Here is a 22,060-nt window from a genome sequence, read left to right as displayed (position 1 = left end):
ATCTTCTATGTCTTCTAAGTGTTCTATTCTTGCTTCTACTTCCATACATTCTCTTTGGTTTGACTTATTATTGCTATTTAGTAATTCATCAAAATACTCTTTCCATCTTTCGACTATTTCTGTTTTTCCGCTTATATTATTTCCTGCTTTGTTTTTACCGAATATGGGTTTTGTTGGAAACCTTTTTTTTTCATTTCTAGCACCTTGATATAGGTTTTTTATTTTTTTATTTCTGTAATTCTCTTCTTTTTTCTTTTAGCTTATTTTCTACGTGTTTTCTCTTTCTTTTAAATTCTAAGTAAGTTTCTTTTAAATTCAATTAAATCATTCCCATGTTGCTTAGTATGATGAAGTATTTCATCGGATGATACAAAGAATGTATTTTGCGCATAAAGCGTTTTCTCTGTCATTAAAATCATTTGCAATACTTTATTAGTTTCCCATCTCGCCAGAAATTAAATTCTGTTCCAAATTTATAATAATATAATATAAAAAACTTATTTTTACTTACAAAAGTATTATGGTTAAAGTATGGTATTAGAGAAACTATTGAGAATTAAACTAAGCCATTTATATGGACGTGTGCGCAATTTTTTACTGAATTCGCCTGTGTTAAAATCTGAAAATAGATCTAACTTAGCCCCGTATTTATAGTCGGTACTCAAGCTCGTGCTTGAGCACGTGCTCCGCCAAGTCGAACTTACGTCAAAGTCATGCTCAAGTATTTGTTGTGTTCTATAAACGATACTTCGGGTATTCTCGTACAAGATTGATCTCAAGCACGAAAATTAGGGATTTTAAGTAAATTTGATAGATGGCATCCAATAAAAAGAAGATTCTGTCAATTATTATCATTGTCACCAAACTTTATTTAAATATTTTTAGCGCCAAATTTAGCTTTATTGAAGAAGAGGCATGTTGTGTATTAAAAAAATTAATTTTTAATAAATCATTTTAAGGTATGTAATATATTATAAAAAATATGCATTCGAGGGAATAAATTTCAATTATGTCGATTTTTAGATGAACGGACATTGTACTAAATATGCAGTGTATTCAACAAAAGGAAAGGTGTTTTTAATCCAGCTGGTAAATGAAAATAATACTGTAAAGAATAAAAGGACAAACGGTGCTTCCTTAATGAAAAAAGAAGGGTTGGGAGTACAATACAGCGTATTAGGTATATAACTGCCAGCCTGAAATAGATATATTAAGGACTTCAGAACAGCTACGAAAATTATAAAACAAATTGAAACTGGGTATTGAGGTAAAATACTATTTATTCAAGCAAAATTTTTATTGTAGAAAATGCAGAGAAACAACAGCATGCTGGCTACAGGTGATTGCCCTTTAAAAAAGCCAAAGCCTGATGTAGGTATGGAGTTTGTGAAAGTTGCTGTTCCCAACATATATGTAAGCATCGTCTGTCCTTGGGACAACACAGAAGTATTTGGAGGAGGTAAATTTACTATATTTTCATACCTAGTATTATTGTAGAACAAAAGGAGGCCCACCAGATAGGAGAACATATAAGTTTAATTACTGTAACATCAGAATTATCTGACTCCATCTATTGCTTTTCCAGTTCAAAATAAAGAGTTGTTATGTATGATAATTTTGAGAAATCTTACCTGTACATATAATAAGAATTTCAAGTAATACTTGTAATATGACACCCGTTGTTCCTATAGAATATGGTTCAAATGGTAAGTAATCTTAAATATACTTATGGCAATATGTAACAGTAATAACAAACACTACTACTAATGGAGTAGTAGCTATTATACTTGCAAATAAAAAACATTCTCCAAAAAAAGGTTTGAATTATTCCAAAGTTTAATAGTAATCTCTAGTTATGGATTTTTAAAACAATCATTTATATAATAACTATTCTTATTTTGTACGTAATGTATTATATTGAAAACTGTTAAAAATTCTAAATGTAAATACTAGTACTAGTATGTAGTATTTTGTATTTAATGTATTATATTGAAAACTGTTAAAAATTCTAAATGTAAATACTAGTTTTGGTTATTTTTTTTTTGTGATTTTGTTTTTAATGTATACTATGGTGGTTGTAAAGTGATTATTATATTATTTTATATTTAACAAGCCTGATATTATTCCATTTTTTAGTTTTATAAATTGTTACTTTCAAATTTACTTATTTAGAAGGTTTATAAATATATTTTTAAATAAAGAATACTAATATTTTAAACATGTAATTAATTTTATATTTGATAAGGAAAGGTTTTGTGAAAGGAATAAACACTTATTTAAAAGGAGAGAGACAACTCGAACTCAATAAAGATATACTTGCTTAAGTTGTCTGAGTATAGTATAACCCTCATTTATTTTAAATTAAAATATAAAAAATACATTTCGACATATAAAATAAAAAAGAATTACATTTAACATAGGTATTCAATAATATATTCACATTCTCATGCATAACATTGTTGAATAAAATGTCTCCTAAAATTTAAACCTTGTTCCACATCATTAACATTTCTATTTTCTGACACATCAGTATTTTCTAGAAAATCATCATCACCATTTATAATTATTTTCCTGTAAACACATATTGCAGAGTACTGCTGTAGCACTTATTATTGCAAGATATGTATTTAATTTGATTTGTAGGCTTCATTGCAGACAGGGAAACCATATTTTCCAGGTTTAAAATAGCCTTTTGGCAACATTTCTTACATGTGCACTATTATATCTATTTTGTTGATCATTACCTAAAAAGATATATCTATCAAATAACCTATTTTTTGTTTAGATCATCATCAATAAATTCCTTGCTTGAATGCTGGTGTAAGTAGATAGTGCCTGTGTTGTATGCATATTCACTATTCATAATAATTCACCTATTAATAATTCTGGAATTTGTCCTCTTTCCTTTCTAACTCTTAATCAACTTTGATCAAATATTAAGCTGCCATGACTTAATCCTGGATGTTGAACAAAAATATCCATAATCTCAAAAAACAAAAAAAAAAAATATATTGTATTGAAGCGTATTGGAAAAAATATAAATATAAACAAACAAGTTAGGTTAGGATCCCGTGCTCAAGGCAGGTCGATCCGATGCTTGAGTACGAGCTGTCATTTCTGCGTACTCAAGCTCGACTTCGTACTTGAGAACGGTTTATAGAACACAAATTTCATTCAAGGTCGACCTCAAGCATCGACCGATACTTGAGCATCGACTATAAATATGGGCCTTAGTTACAACCTTGTTTGATGGGGGTGTCGATATTATCGAACCAAATATCTTCCCAGAGCCCTTGAGATGTTTATTTTGGTATTCGGCCAGTTCGATAAAATTCGAATCGTGTGAATGAGCTCAACCTATAGATACAAGCGCCACTGACGTTCGGTTCGAATTTTTTATCGCGTCACGACATACGGTTTCCAATGACAAAATTGAATGTAAATGTGACCGTATTCGATAAAATTTCTGAGTGCGATATACAATCGAATTGTCTGAACACCCATTAAAAAGTATGTGCCGTGTAGCAAATCGACATTTTTTTCGATTCAACCAACCAAAAATTCGAATCCGTACAATTTAAACCGCCTGTAATTTCATAAACTGCAATTGTTTATTAAAAAGCCCAATTCTATTTTGAGAAAAATATATTGAAAAATTTTGGAAATTTTTTGTTCGATTTAGTTGCTTTGAAGCCGATTTAAATGTCTCATAAATTTCTACCCTACTTTCCAAATATTTCGTCAATGATTCTGTAATACTACTTAAATGTAGTATTGTTTCTGCAAAAACAATTATTAGTCTTTTTGTGTTGTACTCGTAGCTAGAAAAATTAAGTTATTTTCTCCGCACTGAGGACAATACTCTAAATCTTGTTTTCCAATTACCGGTCTCCGCGAGCACGTAAGTATCCCAACTTGTAATTCTGTTAGGAAACAATACAATTTGGCGCTTTAACATGGCGAGTTTAAAAATTATGTGAAAAGTAACAACTACTTTATTTTCTTCGTTTACTTTCGAAATGAGTTTCTTACGTTATCTTCCGTACTGCGGTGTTTCGAGGAGTAATCTTTGGCATTAGAGGTGGACGTTACTGTACAGTTCTGACATTTCGGTATTTGGAACTAATTTTTGGAGTTTTAACTTATACATATACAATATACAAAGTTATACAATATAACTTTTTTAAGAGTATAATTATTAATCAAAATTTCCAGTAAACTTAAACATCATTCATTTTTACAAGAAAAAGGTACTCTTGGTAAAACTCTAGTAAAACTTGGTAAAATACTGTGTACCGTTTTCGGAATATTTTGATTTGAAAATTATGAAGTAATAATTGATGCTGGTATAAAATAGTTAGTAATTAAACAAAACTCACAAGAAGAAAATTAAATTAATGACTAAGCAAGAAGAAAATTAAATTAATGACTAAGAACATAAAATAAAATTCAATTACAATAAGTGTTCAAAATGCCCTCCGTTTTCGCGAATACACAAGTCTATTCTTTTTTCTAAAGATTGCATTAACCTTCTAATCGGTAGGGGATCAGCTATGATGTCATTAAATTGACGTTGAATTTTTTCTTCCAATTCTTGGCGTGAATTTACCTCTGTAGCATATACTTTTTCCTTAATATACGACCAAACTGCGCAATCCAAAGGGTTAAAATTGCATGACCGAGGAGGCCAATGAATCGGAGCTTCTGCACCTCTACCGATCGCTCGATTTGGAAAATGATTACTCAACCAATTACCACACCTTCTATCAAAGTGTGGTACAGCTCTATCGTGCATAAAAAATACAGATCTTCGCTCGTTTAGCGTTAAATCTTCTAATATCTCGAATAAGGAATTGTTTAAAAAATAAAGATACATATCATCATTTAAATTTCCAGGTAGAATATAATAACCTATTAATTTGTTACCTAAAGTTGCTGCCCAAACATTAACTTTAAATGAGTGTTGGTAATGTGATACCCTTTTGACTCGTGGATTCTCGTCACACCAGTAGTGTTCATTATGGGAGTTAAACATACCTTGTCGCGTAAAGGTGGCCTCGACCGTAAAAAGAATGCATTTTAAAAAATTTGGATTGTGGGCTGTCCTTTGTTGCAATGTTTCACAAAAATCCACTCTAACCGGTAGATCATCTGGCAAAAGCTCGTGGACTTGTCTGTAATGATAAGGATGTAATTGCTGTTCTTTCAGTATCCGCCAAGTACTTGAAGAAGAAGTATTTGTTTGTCTTGCTATATTCCTTACGCTAACTGTTGGATCTTGATCAAGTAAATTTAAAATATTATTTTCTTTATTAATTGTTCTTGTTGTTCTTGGTCTACCAGAATTTATTTTATTTGGTCTCACATTCCCAGTTTCTCGACAACCTCGTTCAACGGCTCTAAATGTTTTTTTAGTTGGTAAGTTTCTTCTAGGAAACTTTTCTGCATAACGTGTCACAGCTGCACTAGAAAATCCTAAACATTCGCCTAAGGTCAATAACATGTCAGTGTATTCAACATTTGAGTACATTTTGATTTGATTTTACAAATAACAAGGTTTCAAAACTCTAATTATTGTTGATTTATCGTCATAACAATCAATAAATGTCAGATTTCCATGGCACACTTGGAGAAAATGGAGGTATACCTATTAGAACTTTATTATTACTACCAGCATCAATTATTACTTCATAATTTTCAAATCAAAATATTCCGAAAACGGTACACAGTATCGAGTTTTACCAAGAGTATCTTTTTCGTGTAAAATTGAATGATGTTTAAGTTTACTTGAAATTTTGATTAATCATTATACTCTTAAAAAAGTTATATTGACTAATACTTAGTACGATCCGTGTAACTAGAGCCCTCTATGAGAATCAGATATAAAAACAAATTCATGGGATGTATCAGCTTCCAAAACATATTCGTATAAAATTTCATTACAATTTTGCCAGTAGTTTCGCCAAAATCATAAAAAATGTGTAATTTTTTTTTTCTTCAACGCCCTGTATCTTGAAAACGGATGGCGTTACAAAAATTTTTTACTAAGCAAACCCCAATTATTTTTCAGTTTTTTACCCACCCTAGAGACGGGGTTACCTTTTTTTTAAACACCCTGTATAAAAGTTATTTTATTCTTTAAGCTATTATTCTGTCTTTTTTATATTGTTATAGTTTTTTTTTAAATCTAAATAGATATAAATCTAAATAGACTTGTTTCGAAATGTCATTTCGAAACAGATTATTTATTTTTGTATAAAAGTGTCTGGTCATTTATGCCCTTAAATCAATAGCTAAAAAAATTTAAAACTATGGACGTTATTGTTTAAAACAAGGTCCTAATCGGACCTCCTTTATCTATAAACGTACATCTCTACACAAAACTAGAAAGAGATAACCTGATACCCGGATCCTGTAAATTCACAGTTGACCAATTTAGAGGAAACTAATCAAGCGAGAAGTAGTCACTGATTTTGGATAAACTAGTGCTAGGTCTACTTACACAAACTCGTAAATGTAATTCTCTGGAGTTTCGTTTTCTTGTCAACGACGAACAAACAGGAGATGGGGCAAATACTACTCCGTTCGTGATTAAAGCACGAAGGTGGGAAACTAGAACATCGGCTTAATCCTCCGGAAGGATTTTGTCTTTATTAACTGTAATAGATCCACGACGTTTTGATTTGGAGATAAAAATTTCATATGTTTTTATGTTTGGATGTTCGGTAGCTGCACTTGTCGGGTATTTATACCACGTATAGTCTTATCTAGACTCTAGTTGATAGTTCTAAAGACCGAATTAAACAACGATTAACTTCTAATTGCGAGTTTAAATAAAACATTACCCATTAAAAAATATTTTCAACCTTATTTTTTGATTTAGCTTCCCAGTAGAATTTATAATACCAACTGGGAAGTTAAATTTAATAAATCCAAAAAACGATAACTACATTCTAAAATTCCCATTTTGCTTCATTATTAACTTTTCAATGTCTATATAAACAATACAATGGTTACTTGTGAACGGTCCGTGAGTTTTCATAATAAATAGCTGATCGACTACGGGCTTTGAACAACATTTCAATTAAATTTTCAGTTAACTCGTTGTCGCTTTAAATATTGCGATTCGTGAATTATAAATGGATTGTTTTTCGCCGTTCGAATATATATATTTTCAAAAGTGCTGACGTTGCGGAAAATATTTTATGATTTTAAGCGTTTTTGCAATCGTTATGTTATTGGGACACCAAACAGTAGTTTAAATATTCATAAACATCTAATCTGCATGTAGTAAAAGCTATGAAGATTTACTTTTAACTTTTTCTAAATGAGTCCGCTAGATGCAAAACTTTGTATTCACTGTATAAGTCAAACTGAGTTATTTGCAAAAAACTGATAAATTTTGCAAAAAACCTTAGACATAATAAATGGCACTTTTTTGTGATAGATAAATGCTTTATTAGGTAAAATATAATGATTTTTTTCTTAGAAAAGTTATTGGGTTTGCTAGAAAAGGAAGACAAATTTGAAAATACCGAGTTTTGCAAGTGAACTATGTAAATACAGATTTATGCAACTAACATTTGCAAATACATGATAATAGTCAACCATTAACGATATTAGTGGTTGTTATATTAGTCTGTTTTCTAAACCTAGTGTGTTAGGAATAAGGAAGAAAGCATAAAAGCATGTGGAAGTAAACTTTTAGTGAAGTTTATTTTTATCCAAAGTACAAAAGGTATTACAAATTATAATATGTTTATATTTATATTAATTCCTAAACTCTAAGTTCCTCTGGGTCCTCATCATCAATATGATCATTTTCTGCAGCACTCTCGTTATTATTTGCTTGTACGCTAGTATCTATAATTTTATAAAATTTGAGATCCGGCTGGTCTCTCCAATTTTCACCAAAATGGTTTCTAAGGAGAGTGCCTATGGACGATTTATCTCCTTTCAATAAACATCCAATCTGTTGTTACTTTGGTTTCAATAAAGAAATCTTTTTCCCTTTTCGTATTATAGACCTGCTGAACCCTATGTCAGAACGATAAAATATTTCCTCCCTTACCGTAGCCATATAATCTTTGTTCTTAGAAAATATAAATCGTTTCGTTGCATTACATTTGAAATGCCACTGGGAAGGTTTTTTAACAACAACGTCACTCGTCTTTCTCCAGTCTGATATCTGCCAGTCTTTACCAAGTCTCAGCACCTTTGAGTGTTTTCCAATTATGTCTTCATATTCTTTTCTGTTTATTACAACATTCTTCTTTTTTATCTCCCTTTCTATCATACCGAAAATCCTATCTGGTGGCAAAAAGGAATGACCAACAACAGGAAACGTAAACTCCACTTCCTTGATGTGACCAGGTGCTTCATAAACCAACCAGTAGATTATCATAGACATCATCGTGCTATTTTTGTTCTGTCCACCACATCCATCTGCAAATAGGTGAACTTTTTCGATTTGATTTTTAAAGTTGAATTTTATGAGAGTATCATGTACAGCAGAGGCAACAGCATTTGAATCTTTTGGATGTTCAAACTCCAGCCACACATATGACGTCACACTTGCAGAAGAAAGATGGGATTTCGAATTTCCAGCCACGATGATGAAATTATAAAAATTTATTTGCTGTGAGAAATAAGCCGCCTGGTCGGGAAGCTTTGGCAAAGAAAGATTTTTTTGACAATCAAAAGAAAATATTTGTATGTTATGATTTGATTCATTTTTTAACAAAGAATAAAAGGCTTTAGCTCTTAACGTATGAACTCTCTACTCTGTTATAACCTTTAACTTTTCTTCTTCTCAATTTTCTTTTCTCAAAATTTCCTTCACTCTGAGACACGCAGAACAAGCATCTACTAAGGGAGTGCCGAATGATATGTTGTAGTGTTCATTAACGTATGTTCGGAAATATGATATCTTTACGGAATGATGTGGATGACGTTGACAATACATTCTGTAAAGCTTTGTAAAATTCAGATCGTCCTCTATTATAATGACTCTCTGCACCGTTCAAACGCCCCATAAATGTTTGGATAGATAATTTTATTGGATCAAATCTACCTTTTGTTGTATCTCCCCCTCTTCTCTCTTTTGGTATTTCACCCCGGATAACAAACGTTCTTACAACACTCTCTATTCTTTCAGAACTTAAATGAGTTATTCCAAGAAATGCTGTCTTGCATACTCTTAAAAGTCCACCCTCTACTATAGGAACAAAATATTTAATTGAAATTCCATGTAGGTTTGTACCTGATCTCTTGGGCTTTTGACCTTCACAAAATTTCAGCAAAAAAATATTTTGTTTTATTTTGTCAGTTGTTGAATACATATTATTATGGAAACGCTGAATGTCTCGCATCTTTAAATCTATACAACAATACACTTTCTTTGTATGGTTACAGGTGGGAAAACCGGGTAAATCCTTAGGTTTATGCCTAAAAATACTGACAATAAGTCCCAAACCTATCTAGTTAATTGTAGACACCTCTTACCTCTTAAGTTTCATTACATTTCGTTTCCATTTTTCTGTTTGTACAACTAGTTTTCTCCCTTTTCCTTTTTCACAAGGTCTAATATGCACATGAAGATCCATAATGTTAATTATTTGCAATAAACTTGGTGTTTTTAGTACTCAAATAACAAACAGTGAAACCGGTAATGGCGAATGATGGAATAATTGACATGTGCACATGAGACGTGTCATGTGACTCAAACAATGTAAGCAATTGGCCAATTGCAATTACACAGTTATGCAACTGGCATAGGCTGACAAATACAGAGATTTGCGTCTGATTCAAGATTTCTAATGCCTTTTTCTTAGTAAATACCTTACTTTGCTGCTGAATTTCTATCTATCAGAATTTCTATCAACAGATAGCTATAAAATGTGACAAATAACTGTCAGCTAAAACTCAATTTTTACAATTTTTGCAAATACAGAGTTTTGCATCTAGCGGACTCAAATCATTTCTTAATTAAGTGACATTCAGAACAAATTTTGTGTTCAACAATTTAATAATTTTGATACCAATAATTGAGTTTGTTTAATCCAAAGAGCAGTAAATGAACTAACTTCTTGGTCTACAAGCTTTGGTAATAATTTCTCTGCTGAAAAATCAAAAGTACTTAAATTTTAAATTCAGCCAAAGAACACGTATCATATTATTACCACAAATTACATTAAGTGGATAGATGGTATATGAGAATTCCCATCAAAAAAGAAAGCGATGTAAAAGCACTCATTCTATCACCATTTTATAATCAGAAACCAAAGTAAAAAAACTTGGAAACTTCAGGTGAAAAAAGTAAAATTGTGTAACAGTGCATAAGTGTAGATAATTGTTGATTTTTTAACCTGATTAGGCATCTATTAAGAGACTCAAAACGTTGATTCTATCAAATTGATTTGTGAAAAAGGGGTTCTCTTAATATTGTTATTAATTATTATAAAGTTAAAAATTTAAAAAATAAAATATTTTTTTTAAATTATATTTAACAAGAAACATTCAACATCAACATTCACACAAAAACATTCTCACATTATTTTCTTTATTGGCTTCAATCCTAAAGGCATACCGTCAGAAGGTTGAAGATTAAAGCTGCCCTTTTCCATCTGCGCAGGAATTTTGGTTTTTCCAATGGGGACAATTTCAAAATGATGCAGCAAATGAGCGAACAAAATCTTCATCTCAAGTATAGCGAACCTCGAGCCAATGCAGTTCCTGGGACCTAGCCCAAACGGAAAGTAGGTGTAAGGTTCTATTTTGTGTTTGTTCTCGTCGCTGAATCTCTCAGGGTCGAAGCGTTCTGGATCTGGGAAGTATTTGGGGTCTTTGTGCATACACATCACCGGCAATGATATGGCCATTCCAGCTTTTATGTGCAATGGTTCCTCATCTGGACTTTCCGGTTCGATGACAAAATCTTTGCTGCATTCTCTGTCAGTCTCCGGAAAATTTGGCCATTTTCTTAAACCCTCTAGAAAATTAAAAAACATTACATAGCATACATTATTATAGCATATAACATATTATATAACATATATATTAGCAATAATAAAGAAGAAACATAAAAAATATAGAAAAAATAAAAAAACTAATGTTTTCCTAAACGATTGATCAAGCAATTTGAAATTCTTATGATTTGTTTATACAGGGTGTCCCATAATTAATTGGACATTAGTTAATGAGTGATAGGTGACATCAGAATAAAGCATTTAAGCTCAAATTAATCAAATCAAATCAATAAGCTCAGGCAAAATGTTGCTAGTTTTCGTTCTACAGGGTGATTCATTAATGTTTTTTTATATTATTTTTAGGGATATATTGAAAACTATTCAACCGATTCTAGTGAAATTTGCTATTTTGCTATTATTTAGTATGCTTAATATGAAAATGATATTAGTTTTACCATTTCTACTAGGTGGCGCTACCTACTATAACAGTGGTCCATTAATGTGGCCATAACTTTTTTGTCTGCCCTGTATAAACATTCTAGGAAAAAAAACATGAAATAACATTCAATTCTACACAAAAAAGGTATTCTTATTTTAAATCAAAAAAGTACACCGTTTTCGAAATAAACGTATTTTTTGGAGACGTGCATAAAATGAAAAAAATTTACAAAAACTTATGTAAGTTTAAACATTATTCAAAAGGTCTTAAATACCAGTGAATATTATATGTATTAGTAGTAGATAATTTTTGCAAACAAAATGCATATGATTGAAACAACTATTTTTATTAAACTTTTTACACAGTAACAAATTTTTAAAAAGTCAGAAATTAGATTAAATTAAACAATGAAGTGAATATAAACAATTGACAAAGTGAATAATTTAAAACGAAACGAAAAAAAATTACAATAAATGTTCAAAATGTTCACCATTAGATAAACTACATAATCTAAATCTTTTGTGTAAGTTTTATCTTATTTTAAATAATTAGTTTCTTTGGGCCCTAATTACGTTAACTCTCTCTACAATATTTAGCCATAAATCTTGACAGTTATTTAAATTTTTTATAGTGTATTTGTACACTACCTCTATCAATCCACCTTTGAGGATAAATTTCATCTAAGATAATTTCTAACTTCTAGGCTATAATGTGGTGGTGCATCATCATGCATGTACCAAGAGATACGTTTCAAATTTAGAGGTATGTCTTCCAAAAGAGTTGGTAACTCTTCTATCAAAAAATTTAGATACGTTACTCCGTCAAGCCTAGTTGGTAATTCGAATGGTCCTACAATACAATCTCCAAATATGCCACAACAGATATTTATGGAAAACTCATGTTGAAAATGATGTTTTTGAAATGCATGAGGATTTTCTGTCGCATAGGTTCTAGTAAATGTGGCTTCATCGGTAAATAAAATTTTATTATAAAACATTGGATAGTCTAAATGCCGACCTATCATAAATTGACTAAATCGAAGCCCTGCTGGAAAATCCTGTGGTAAAAGATTCTGTACTGGAGTAAAACGATACGGATACAGATTTTCTGTCCGTATTATTCTTGACACCGTAGATTTGCTTATACCACTGGCTGCAGAAACAAGCCTTGTACTGGTTTCTGGATCTTCTGCAACACGCACAACAATTTCATCCTCCATATCCGCATCAATTACTCTCGGTCTTCCAGGATTCCTGTTTTTGGAATGAAATGACCCTTTTTGCCTAATCTATCGAACAATGATCTAATAGTTTTATGGTTTGGTTGCCTTCTATTGGGATAAAGTTCAAAATAGCGTTGAGCTGCTTTACGGGAACAAAAATCCTGTACATACAAACAGATCATATCGCGCATTTCTACATTAGAAAATTCACTATCACGTAGCATTTTACCTTTATCTTAAGTGGTTTATAAAAAACTTAATAGCACTTTTACAAATAATGGCTCGCACTGCACTTTGACAAGAAGTAGTAAACAAATTCGTACTTACGCCTTGACTTTGCCATTAAGTTCACAGCATACCTAGGTACCTGCTTGTTTTGCGAAAAATTAAATACAGACATGCACATCATTAACAAAATACGTTTATCTCGAAAACGGTGTACTTTTTTGAATCAAAACAAGAATACATTTTTTGTGTAGAATTGAATGTTATTTCATGTGATTTTCCTAGAATGTTTATACAAGGCGGACAAAAAAAGTATGGCCGCATTAATGAACAAATTTTATAGTAGGTGACGCCACCTAGTGTCAATGATAAAACTAATATCATTTTTATTTTGAGCATACTAAATAATAGCAATATACCAAATTTCAATTAAATCGGTTAAATGGTTTTCAATATATCTCTAAAAATAATATAAAAAAATATTAATGAATCGCCCTGTAGAACGAAAACTAGCAACATTTTGCCTAAGCAATTTGAGGTCAAACGCCTTATTTTGATGTCAGCTATCACCCATTAGCTAATGTTCAATTAATTATGGGACACCCTGTATAAGCAAACTTAATTTTACCTGAAATAACCATATCAAAATATTTCATCGTGATCAGCATTTCATAAGTCAAATTTCCATTACATATCATGAATCCTAGATCGATTTCTTCCCTTAGTCTTCTTTGAACTTCTGGATTCGTTGCTAATTCATAAGCCATGAAACACATCGTGTTGGAAACTGAGTCGAAACCTCCCAATAAGAAGGTAAGAGCATGGGAGGCTATATCTCCATTCGTGATGGTTGCTTTGTTTTCTTAAAAATACAAATACCAATAGAATAGAATTAATATTTATTATATTAGTCTTATTATTAATTATATTTTAACATTATTAGAAAAGTGAAGAAGATGATGAAAACATAAAATGGATAAAATAATTATTAAAATGGAAATGACACAACACAGTAAAAGCGAAAATAATTGGATTTATTGTATACCTACCTTCGTGTTTTGCTTTAATTTCGTCTTTTTTCTTGTTACCGTGCTTAGCCTGGAGTAGAAGATTTATCATATCTGGGCGTTTTATGTTTCGTTCTTCCCTGGCTTTAATGGTACTTTCTATAATATCAGTAAAGAATCTTCGTGCAGCACCATTAAAAAAGTTGACGTTTAATAGCTATAACAAGATCAGGAAAATTAATAATAAGAAAACAAATTTTGGAAAAAGAATTTTTATCATTTACTTGATCTTAATGACAAACATCGTTTGTTCATAGAAAGTGTAAATGCCATAGCTTTACAATCGATCACCGATCCAAAAAAACTCGTCCCGCCTATCTGGTGGGATCAAAAACATCAACACCAGGTTGCAAAACCATCAGGACGTCTTCAAAAATTAAATGTTATCACCAACCTTTATGAATTACCGGAATTACAGCGAATTGTTCTTCTTCTTCTTCTTCTTCTTCTTCTTCTTCTTCTTCAGCTTTTTCCTTTTCAGGTGTCGCTATTCCTTACTCTTCTTCACCACTCATTTCTGTTCATGGGATCTTCTTCACCTAAACCGTTCTCTCTTAAATGCTCTACCACACAGTCCTTCCATCTTCTCCTCGGTTTTCATTTACCTTTCTTTTCTTCAACTTCTAACAGCTTTAGCCTTCGACCCACATAGTTTTTATTTCTACGTCTATACGTCTAACGTGATAAAACCATTGCGGTCTTTGTTCTTAAACATTTTTTGAGACTATAGTCATACCCCGACTCTTTCCTTAATCACGTCCTTCCTGATCTTGTCCCTTCTAGTCTTACCGAACATTCACAGCAACATTTTAATTTCATCTACTTCCATCGTTTTTTCCTAAATTTTCTTTACAGACCACACTTTATCGACTCGGGTCTCACCATACTCTTGTATATCTTTCCTTTCAGGCCTTCCCCGATTATCGATCACAGACTACTTCGCTGATTAGCTTCCAGTTAAATACTCAGCCTGTATTCTCTGTTAGATCCCGTTATCCGTTATGTAGGAACCAAGGTGTTTAAATTTTTCTACCTTTCCTAGTTTTCACCAAGCAATTCGATTATCCTAACCATCCTAATACTCTCAACCACATATACTCCATTTTCACCTGCTAACTTCAAGTGACCTATCTTTAATAGCCCTTCTCCACCTTTCCAACTTCTGATCTAATATTTCTTTGCTCTCCTCCAACAACACGATATCCGCTGCAAAAAGCATCAACCAAGAAGCCGCACCCCTTGCCTTTTCTGTCAATACATTCACAACGAGATTAAAGACGTAGGGAGTCAGTGAAAAAATGTTGATGCAAATCAACCGTCACTTCGGTCGATCGGTCAATCCGCCACAAGTCCTTTGGTGTTATTTCGCATCTCGATAGCTTTTGTCTATGAACTGCGTCGTACGTTTTCTCAAGATCTATAAATACCAAATGTAGCTTTCTTTTCTTCTTGCCGCGTTTCTGCATCAACTTTTACATATTTACATATTTACAAGGACTTTTACATATTTTAAAAACAATTTTTTTTTTAATTGAAAAGACAAACACATTTTAAAACCAATTTTTTTAAATTAAAAAGAATTTGGTTTTATTACTAGATCCCACCTAATCTAACCTAAATAAAACACTTGTTTCTTACTTGTACAATTGTCAGACTTAAGTTCGTACATGATTTTGCTCTTCTCAACATCTTTTTAAACATCCTATTATATAAACTGATTAATGTGAACAGCGTGATAAAAAGGAGATAATATTTACTTTATTTCTTACGGCGTCTTCTTCAGTCTTATTACGCCTCTCAAGCAACATAGATATTTTTTTTCGGTCGGATTTCTCATTAAAACCCTCTAAGACCTTCTCACATACGATGAACCAGGCTCTTCTCTTCTTAATCCTGTCTGCCTTAATGGTAATATTCTGATGTATCCCATATGGTTTTTAACAGCAGCAATTAATAGTTCTATATGCACGTTGAAATCCATCGCGCAGTTAATGTATAATGTATACTCGTTGATTTCCTAGCACAGATTGCCAAGTCGCGTTCACGTGGCGGCGTTGCAGTAACGGGTGTCCTCCCACTGCCCACGTCGCTTGTTAGTAGCTTGCAGGCCGCGGCTTCGCTCGAGTGTGCACTGTCTAATTACAACTTATCTACTGCTGAACCGCCAGCTATCGCACGCAAGTGTGCATCGAACCTTAGTGTCTCATCACATATTTTCTGTTTTAGCTTATATGTATCAAACATCACCTAAACTACCTAGATTTTTTAATTTAAAAATATCGTATAGGCACCTACCCACAATAATTTTGGCATTAATAGAAATCCAGCTAACTTTAGATTCATCCATAATGTGGTAATATTGGTAAGATTGCCGGCCATCGAGTAAAACTCGTTATTGGGTTTGTTTAAAGAATCTGTACTGACTCCGAAAGCTGTGGAAGCAATTATATCATTGGCAAATCTAGAAGCTACGTCTTTCGTATTAATTTCAATGATTTCTTCATCGCTTTTCGAAAAATGTTTTATAAGGTTTCTCGAGCATTCAGCCAGAAGGTCGAACATCGTCTTCATCTTGCTGCTAGTAAAAGAAGGACTAAGTACTGATCTAATTTCTTTCCATCGTTCATCTATAAATAAAAAAGGCATATGCTCATAAATATCAATTAAATTATCAGATTTTTAATTTACTAAATTATGTATCGTTTAGACTTCGTACCTTTAAGTGCCACCAGATTATTTGACCAGAGTGGATCAGCTCCTTCAGGTATAAATGGTTTATGATTGGCAAAATGGTCAAATTCCTTCACAGTGATTTGTTTAAGAAGCTTTGGATCTTTTATCATTAAAATTGGTTTTGTAAGTTCGTATTTTCCTACATACCTAGTAGATATAACAAACAATATAATTAATCAATAAAACTGGTTATCTGTGTGGTATCACAAGCACGTTCGTACAAAATGGTTGAAAATGTTAACAAGTTTATTTGCTTTTAGTAGCATTGAACATTTTCTTAAATTTTTTTGACGTGACAACGTCTTAAATTAGGTTGTGGCTCGGAGTCACTCATGAAAAAGTGTAACGCCTGCTCACGTCTGTTACGATGAGTCACCGAACGAGAGAGAGGCCCGCCGGACCGGCGAATGCCTTGCGTCTCTCTCCCACTCAAACATGATCGGTCCGCTGCGCGCGCAGCACTAGAGAATTAGGCGCGTTTAATCGGTGCGTGCTTGTGTCTCTGTCTTTCTCGAGCGTTCTTGGCGTTGGAAAACCGAGAAAGCGTCATAATACAAGTTCACACGTGTGGTTAAAGTATCGTCAGCTGTGTCTGTAGTGAAAATGTGGAGTGCTTAGATTCGTCATTTACAACAACTACAACAATAAAGGTAAATAATTGTACACTAATATTTCATTATCGTAAACTATGATTGATTGATTAATTGTTAGATTGACACAAAAGTTGAGAAACTGAGTTTATAGGTTATGTCATACTATTGACAAATGTTAATAGTGTTAAGTAAATTATTAGTTTAAATCACTCTGCAATCAATCGTAATTAAGTCGATTGAGAAGAAACAGCGCGTTTCAACTGCAAACAACTATTGTGCAATTTAATAATATTCATATCAATAAATATTCTACCGAGAAAAAGACGTTGTCACGTAAAATCTTTGCCCGTAAAACCGACTTTACAGGCAACCGATTTTTTTAATAGATATTAATATTTCTACTTTAGCACTACATTTTTGTAACAGGTAATTACTTGTATATGTTTTTATACAGTTTGTTTAATTGTATAATTTTTACAGTTTTCCTAGACATTCATAGATTTTTCTAGATTTCCATAAAAGTTTCTAACTCTTTCTTGTTCTTACTCCATCTTATTAGATTCTTCTAATTCGTGTTTGAATAATACTTGAAAGCTCAAAATATTACAAAGTTAGAACGCTAAAAAAAATGTAAATATATAAATTTTTAAATATTCATTTATATTGAACCTGTCGTTTCGAAAATTAATTTTTAAGAGCGAATTAAATAAGTCATTTGTAAAAATGAATACCAGCGAAAATGATCGTATTTTTTTGCCAGTCAAGTAATCGCTTATTTTATATCGATAGATATAAATTTTTTTTTTTTTAAATAATATGTTTCTAAAATAATCACTTAATTATAAATAATAGTCTCCCGTTTTATACCGCTGTCGCGGCTTTGGGAGTATAGCAGGGTAGTCTGCTATATCTAGGGCCTACGGTATACAAGGAAGGTAACATGGCCAGTGCTACGCTTCAACCGTCTATTATTACCCCTGGTTTTACCCAAGGTACTCATTTTTATTCAGGCTGAGTCGACCTGGGGCCTATAGACATTTTTAAAATGTCTAGATGTTCTTGCCGGCGGTGGGATTCGAAGCCCGGACCACCGGCTTGCGAGTCAAGCATCCTACCGCTTGCGCTACGCAGGCCCTATCACTTAATTAACAATAACTAAAATTGTTTTCGTTCTATTTAACTTTTATCGATATTATTTTCAATCTCAACATACCTTGCATTTGGAGCTAGGTGATAAATTCGTTGCAACGTCTCGTAGGCATTTTCCAATTTAAAAATTAATCTAAATTGGCTCCCAAAAAGCCAATAACCATCCTCTGATATCACTCCTTTTCGTCTCCAATAACTCATTGGTCTTATAGCATAGTAGTAAAAGAGAGCGACAATAACCGCTAACAAATAGGCCAGCATAATGTAGAACTAAAACAGAGTTATTTTGAATTAAACCAATGTAAAACAGCATCTTTTTCACGTCGCAACTAAAAAAAAGCATCTCCTTTACTTCCTCAAATCTCGTGTTATTTTCATTTACTTGATAGCCAATAATTTCCTTGAAAATTTTTGATAAACTAATGTTTGCACGAAATATAAATTGTTTTTTATTGATAGAGTAAGATAGAACAACAGAACCGTATGGAAAAGACAAGAAAAGATTATAATCTAAAAATGGATTGAACAATGAACTATAAACAGAAAGGTTATACCAATTAGGATCTGATCAAAGATTTCGTAGCATCAATTATAATTAGAAAAGTAACCGATGTAGATCATTTCTGCCACTTGATGATATTTAATCGAACCTCTCATCTTTTGATTACGTAATGAATAATTTGGGTTAGATTTCTTATACTCCCGATTTTGCTGAAGCCCACCTCTAGGAGAGTTCATGTTGAATGTCGAATGAACTAAAATAAAGAGTAATAATTAATAAATCAACATTCTACTTACCGATAAGTAACTGCATCCAAAAAAATGAATGACAAATATGAATTCCTTAACTTTTTTATATGAAACTTCTCCCAACAATAATCGATAATTAACATAAAATATAAAGTTTGTGGGGATATCAGACGATCCAAAGATGATCGTGTAGTTACTATTGGAATGATTATAATTATTTAATCTAAACAATATACTTAAATTAATAGTTAGTGAACGCTGAAATTAGGTTTGTCCTTGAGATATTAGTGCGTAATAATGATATTCAAGAGATACAGATTATATTTATCTATTATAGATAAATGAACATATCAGAGGAAAAAAAATTCAAATGAAATGATCAAATACATAAAAGTATTATTACAATGTAGTATCATGATAGTGTACAGAAATTAATAAAAAAGTATTTTCTAATAGCTCTATTCCCATAGCTGGAAAACCAATGAATTTAATATCGACACATACCATCTTTTCGTAGATTTTAAATCGGCCTATGATAGTGTCCTAAGAAATAAATTGTATGAAGCCATGGATGAATTCCACATCCCCGATAAACTGATAAGATTGGTTAAGGCTACAATGCGTAAAATTGTTTGCAAAGTCCAAATACAGGGCGAACAATCACAGGCATTTGAAACGCATGTTGGGGTGCGACAGGGAGATGCGCTGGCGTGTCTCCTTTTCAACATAGCTTTGGAAAAGGCGGTCAGAGATGCCCAAATAGACAACAGAGGAAACATTTTTAATAAATCATCCCAAATTTTGGCATATGCAGATGATGTTGATCTAGTTGCCCGCACAACACGCAAGCTAGAAGAAATGTATACCACCTTGTCACACGCCTCAAAAAATATGGGCCTGCAAGTAAATGAAAATAAAACTAAGATAATGGCATCAACACCCAACAATAGAGCCAGAAACATCGGCCACCAATTCACGGTTGATAATTCTACCTTTGAAGTGGTGGACAAATTCACATACTTAGGCTCCCTGATCACCAAGGAGAACGTCATGACGGAAGAAATCAAGCGAAGAATAATCCTAGCAAACAAATGCTATTTTGGACTGAGTAGACATATGAGAAGCAGAAACTTAAGCCAAAAAACAAAAATAACCATATACAAAACCCTTATACAACCAGTGTTGACATACGGGTCAGAGGCATGGACCATTTCCAAGGCAGATGAAAATCTCCTGCTTATATTTGAACGAAGGATCCTGAGAAGAATATTTGGTGGCATCTGTGAAAATGGTGTTTGGAGAAGGAGGTACAACTACGAGATATATCACAGATATAAACATATATTTAGTGGTAAAGACGTAGTATCCTTTATAAAAATAGGAAGACTAAGATAGGCAGGACATCTGGCAAGATCACAGCAGAACAACCCTCCTAGAAGAATCCTTATGTCACAACCTGTGGGAAGTAGAAAAAGGGGTAGACCAAAACTCAGATGAAGGGATGGTGTAGATGAGGATGGTAGACAAATAGGTGCAGCAAACTGGCAACAGTTGGCAATGGATAGAACTGACTGGCGTAATAGACTTGGGAAGGTCGAGGCTCTTATATAGGGCTGTAGCACCAATGATGATGATGTATTCTCATAGCACTCGTGCACTAAACAACCCTAAACACATTTAGTTGCTTCTTCTTCTTCTTGTAGTGCATATTCTTTTCGGATTTTGACGACAATCATGGCAATCTGTTATTTTGCAAATTGCCGCTCTGAAAAGATTTGTGGTTGTTGTGTTGAACCACGTACGTAGCTTCCTGGTTCTCGTTTTCCTTCTACTTTTACTTGAAGAATTAATTGCAGCAACCAATATTTTTCGCTGTTTCTCATGATGTGACCGAGGTATTAAATTTTCTCTATTTTTATTGTGGTTAACAACTCTTTTCTTTTTTGCATTTTTAATAAAACGTCCTAAAAAAGGTAGCGTCTGTGAGAGTCCACGACCCAACTCCGTACATTAGTATACTAAAGATAGCAAGTTACTATCAACAAGTCCTCGTAGACAATTTGTCTCAGGACCAGCAACCCCCAGCAGAGTCTTACGTTGCCATGTTATCAATTCCAATTGTAACTTTAACATCATAGCATATAAGATCAAATAATGTAACTTAAATTTAAATTACCAACATTTAACGGGGTTTCACCCAAATATTTAGTGGCTCAAAACATGTACACTTAGACACACTGATAATGGAATATAGATTCAGAAAACGTTTTGTGATGTAACCCGATTGGGTGTTTTAATTATGTATATACCTTTTATAAAGAATTTTTAAATAAAGATTTTCAAATAAAATTTTTTTTACTACCTTTTGTTTATTAGCTACAGCGGAGTACCATTTAATGTAATTTGAGGTAATAACTACTAATGCTACGTTTTCTTCGACTGAATTTTAGAACTTTTGATTTTTCAGCAGAGAAATTAATATCATAACTTTTACACCAAGAAGTTAGTCCATTTACTGCTTTATGGATTAAGTTAGTAAATTGTGAACATATCTTTACTGTACCAATACAATATCAGGCCGTCAGGATAGTAGTTGTACTTGACTGGTTGGTGAATATTCTTACAAATATCATTGATGGTTATCATAAATAAAGTGGAACTTAAAACTGCTCCTTAAAATACTCCGTTTTTCTGAAGTTTTTCCGTTAACTCATACTTTAGGTAACGGGCGTTTAGAGAAAATGTGCGATAAAAGATAATGTAGGTATTTCTCGTAATATTGAATTCTTTTAATTTGGTCAATAGTAGAACGTTATAGAGTGGCGAAGGCGCTCTCGATGTCAAATGATGTTGCTACTAAATCTTGCTTGTTTTGAAAGGCGATTGTGAAAAATTAACTTCTTGTTTAGATACAC

The 22,060-nt window shown here is 32.5% G+C and overlaps 2 protein-coding genes across 4 annotated transcripts in view; one reads left to right on the top strand and one right to left on the bottom strand.

The window, feature by feature from the left end:
* LOC140443133 (kielin/chordin-like protein) overlaps nt 1-22,060 on the top strand; it is a 583,808-nt gene that overhangs the window by 230,139 nt on the left and 331,609 nt on the right. The gene's annotated exons all lie outside the window — the stretch shown is intronic.
* LOC140437406 (cytochrome P450 9e2-like) lies at nt 10,410-19,368 on the bottom strand. The gene is made up of 7 exons (XM_072526922.1): nt 19,194-19,368; nt 18,460-18,665; nt 16,637-16,800; nt 16,216-16,547; nt 13,903-14,077; nt 13,482-13,715; nt 10,410-10,990 (listed from the first exon to the last, which is right to left on the bottom strand). Exons 2-7 carry the CDS (start codon nt 18,654-18,656, stop codon nt 10,548-10,550), a joined length of 1,545 nt encoding a protein of 514 aa, XP_072383023.1. The 5' UTR covers nt 18,657-18,665; nt 19,194-19,368; the 3' UTR covers nt 10,410-10,547.

This window comes from Diabrotica undecimpunctata, chromosome 1 (genome assembly GCF_040954645.1).
Source record: "Diabrotica undecimpunctata isolate CICGRU chromosome 1, icDiaUnde3, whole genome shotgun sequence".
In the NCBI taxonomy this organism is placed as follows: domain Eukaryota; kingdom Metazoa; phylum Arthropoda; class Insecta; order Coleoptera; family Chrysomelidae; genus Diabrotica; species Diabrotica undecimpunctata.
The sequence above is the reverse complement of the archived record's forward strand: the minus strand, read 5'-3'. Positions and strand labels throughout refer to the sequence as shown.

What these genes read in the sequence shown, in the direction of transcription:
- LOC140437406 (XM_072526922.1), bottom strand. Translation starts at nt 18,656, where the DNA reads ATGCTGGCCTATTTGTTAGCGGTTATTGTCGCTCTCTTTTACTACTAT. An exon ending in CACCTAGCTCCAAATGCAAG is followed by an intron (nt 16,801 to 18,459) that starts GTATGTTGAGAT and finishes TATATCTACTAG; the next exon opens with GTATGTAGGAAAATACGAAC. An exon ending in AATTAAAGCAAAACACGAAG is followed by an intron (nt 13,716 to 13,902) that starts GTAGGTATACAA and finishes TGTATTTTTAAG; the next exon opens with AAAACAAAGCAACCATCACG.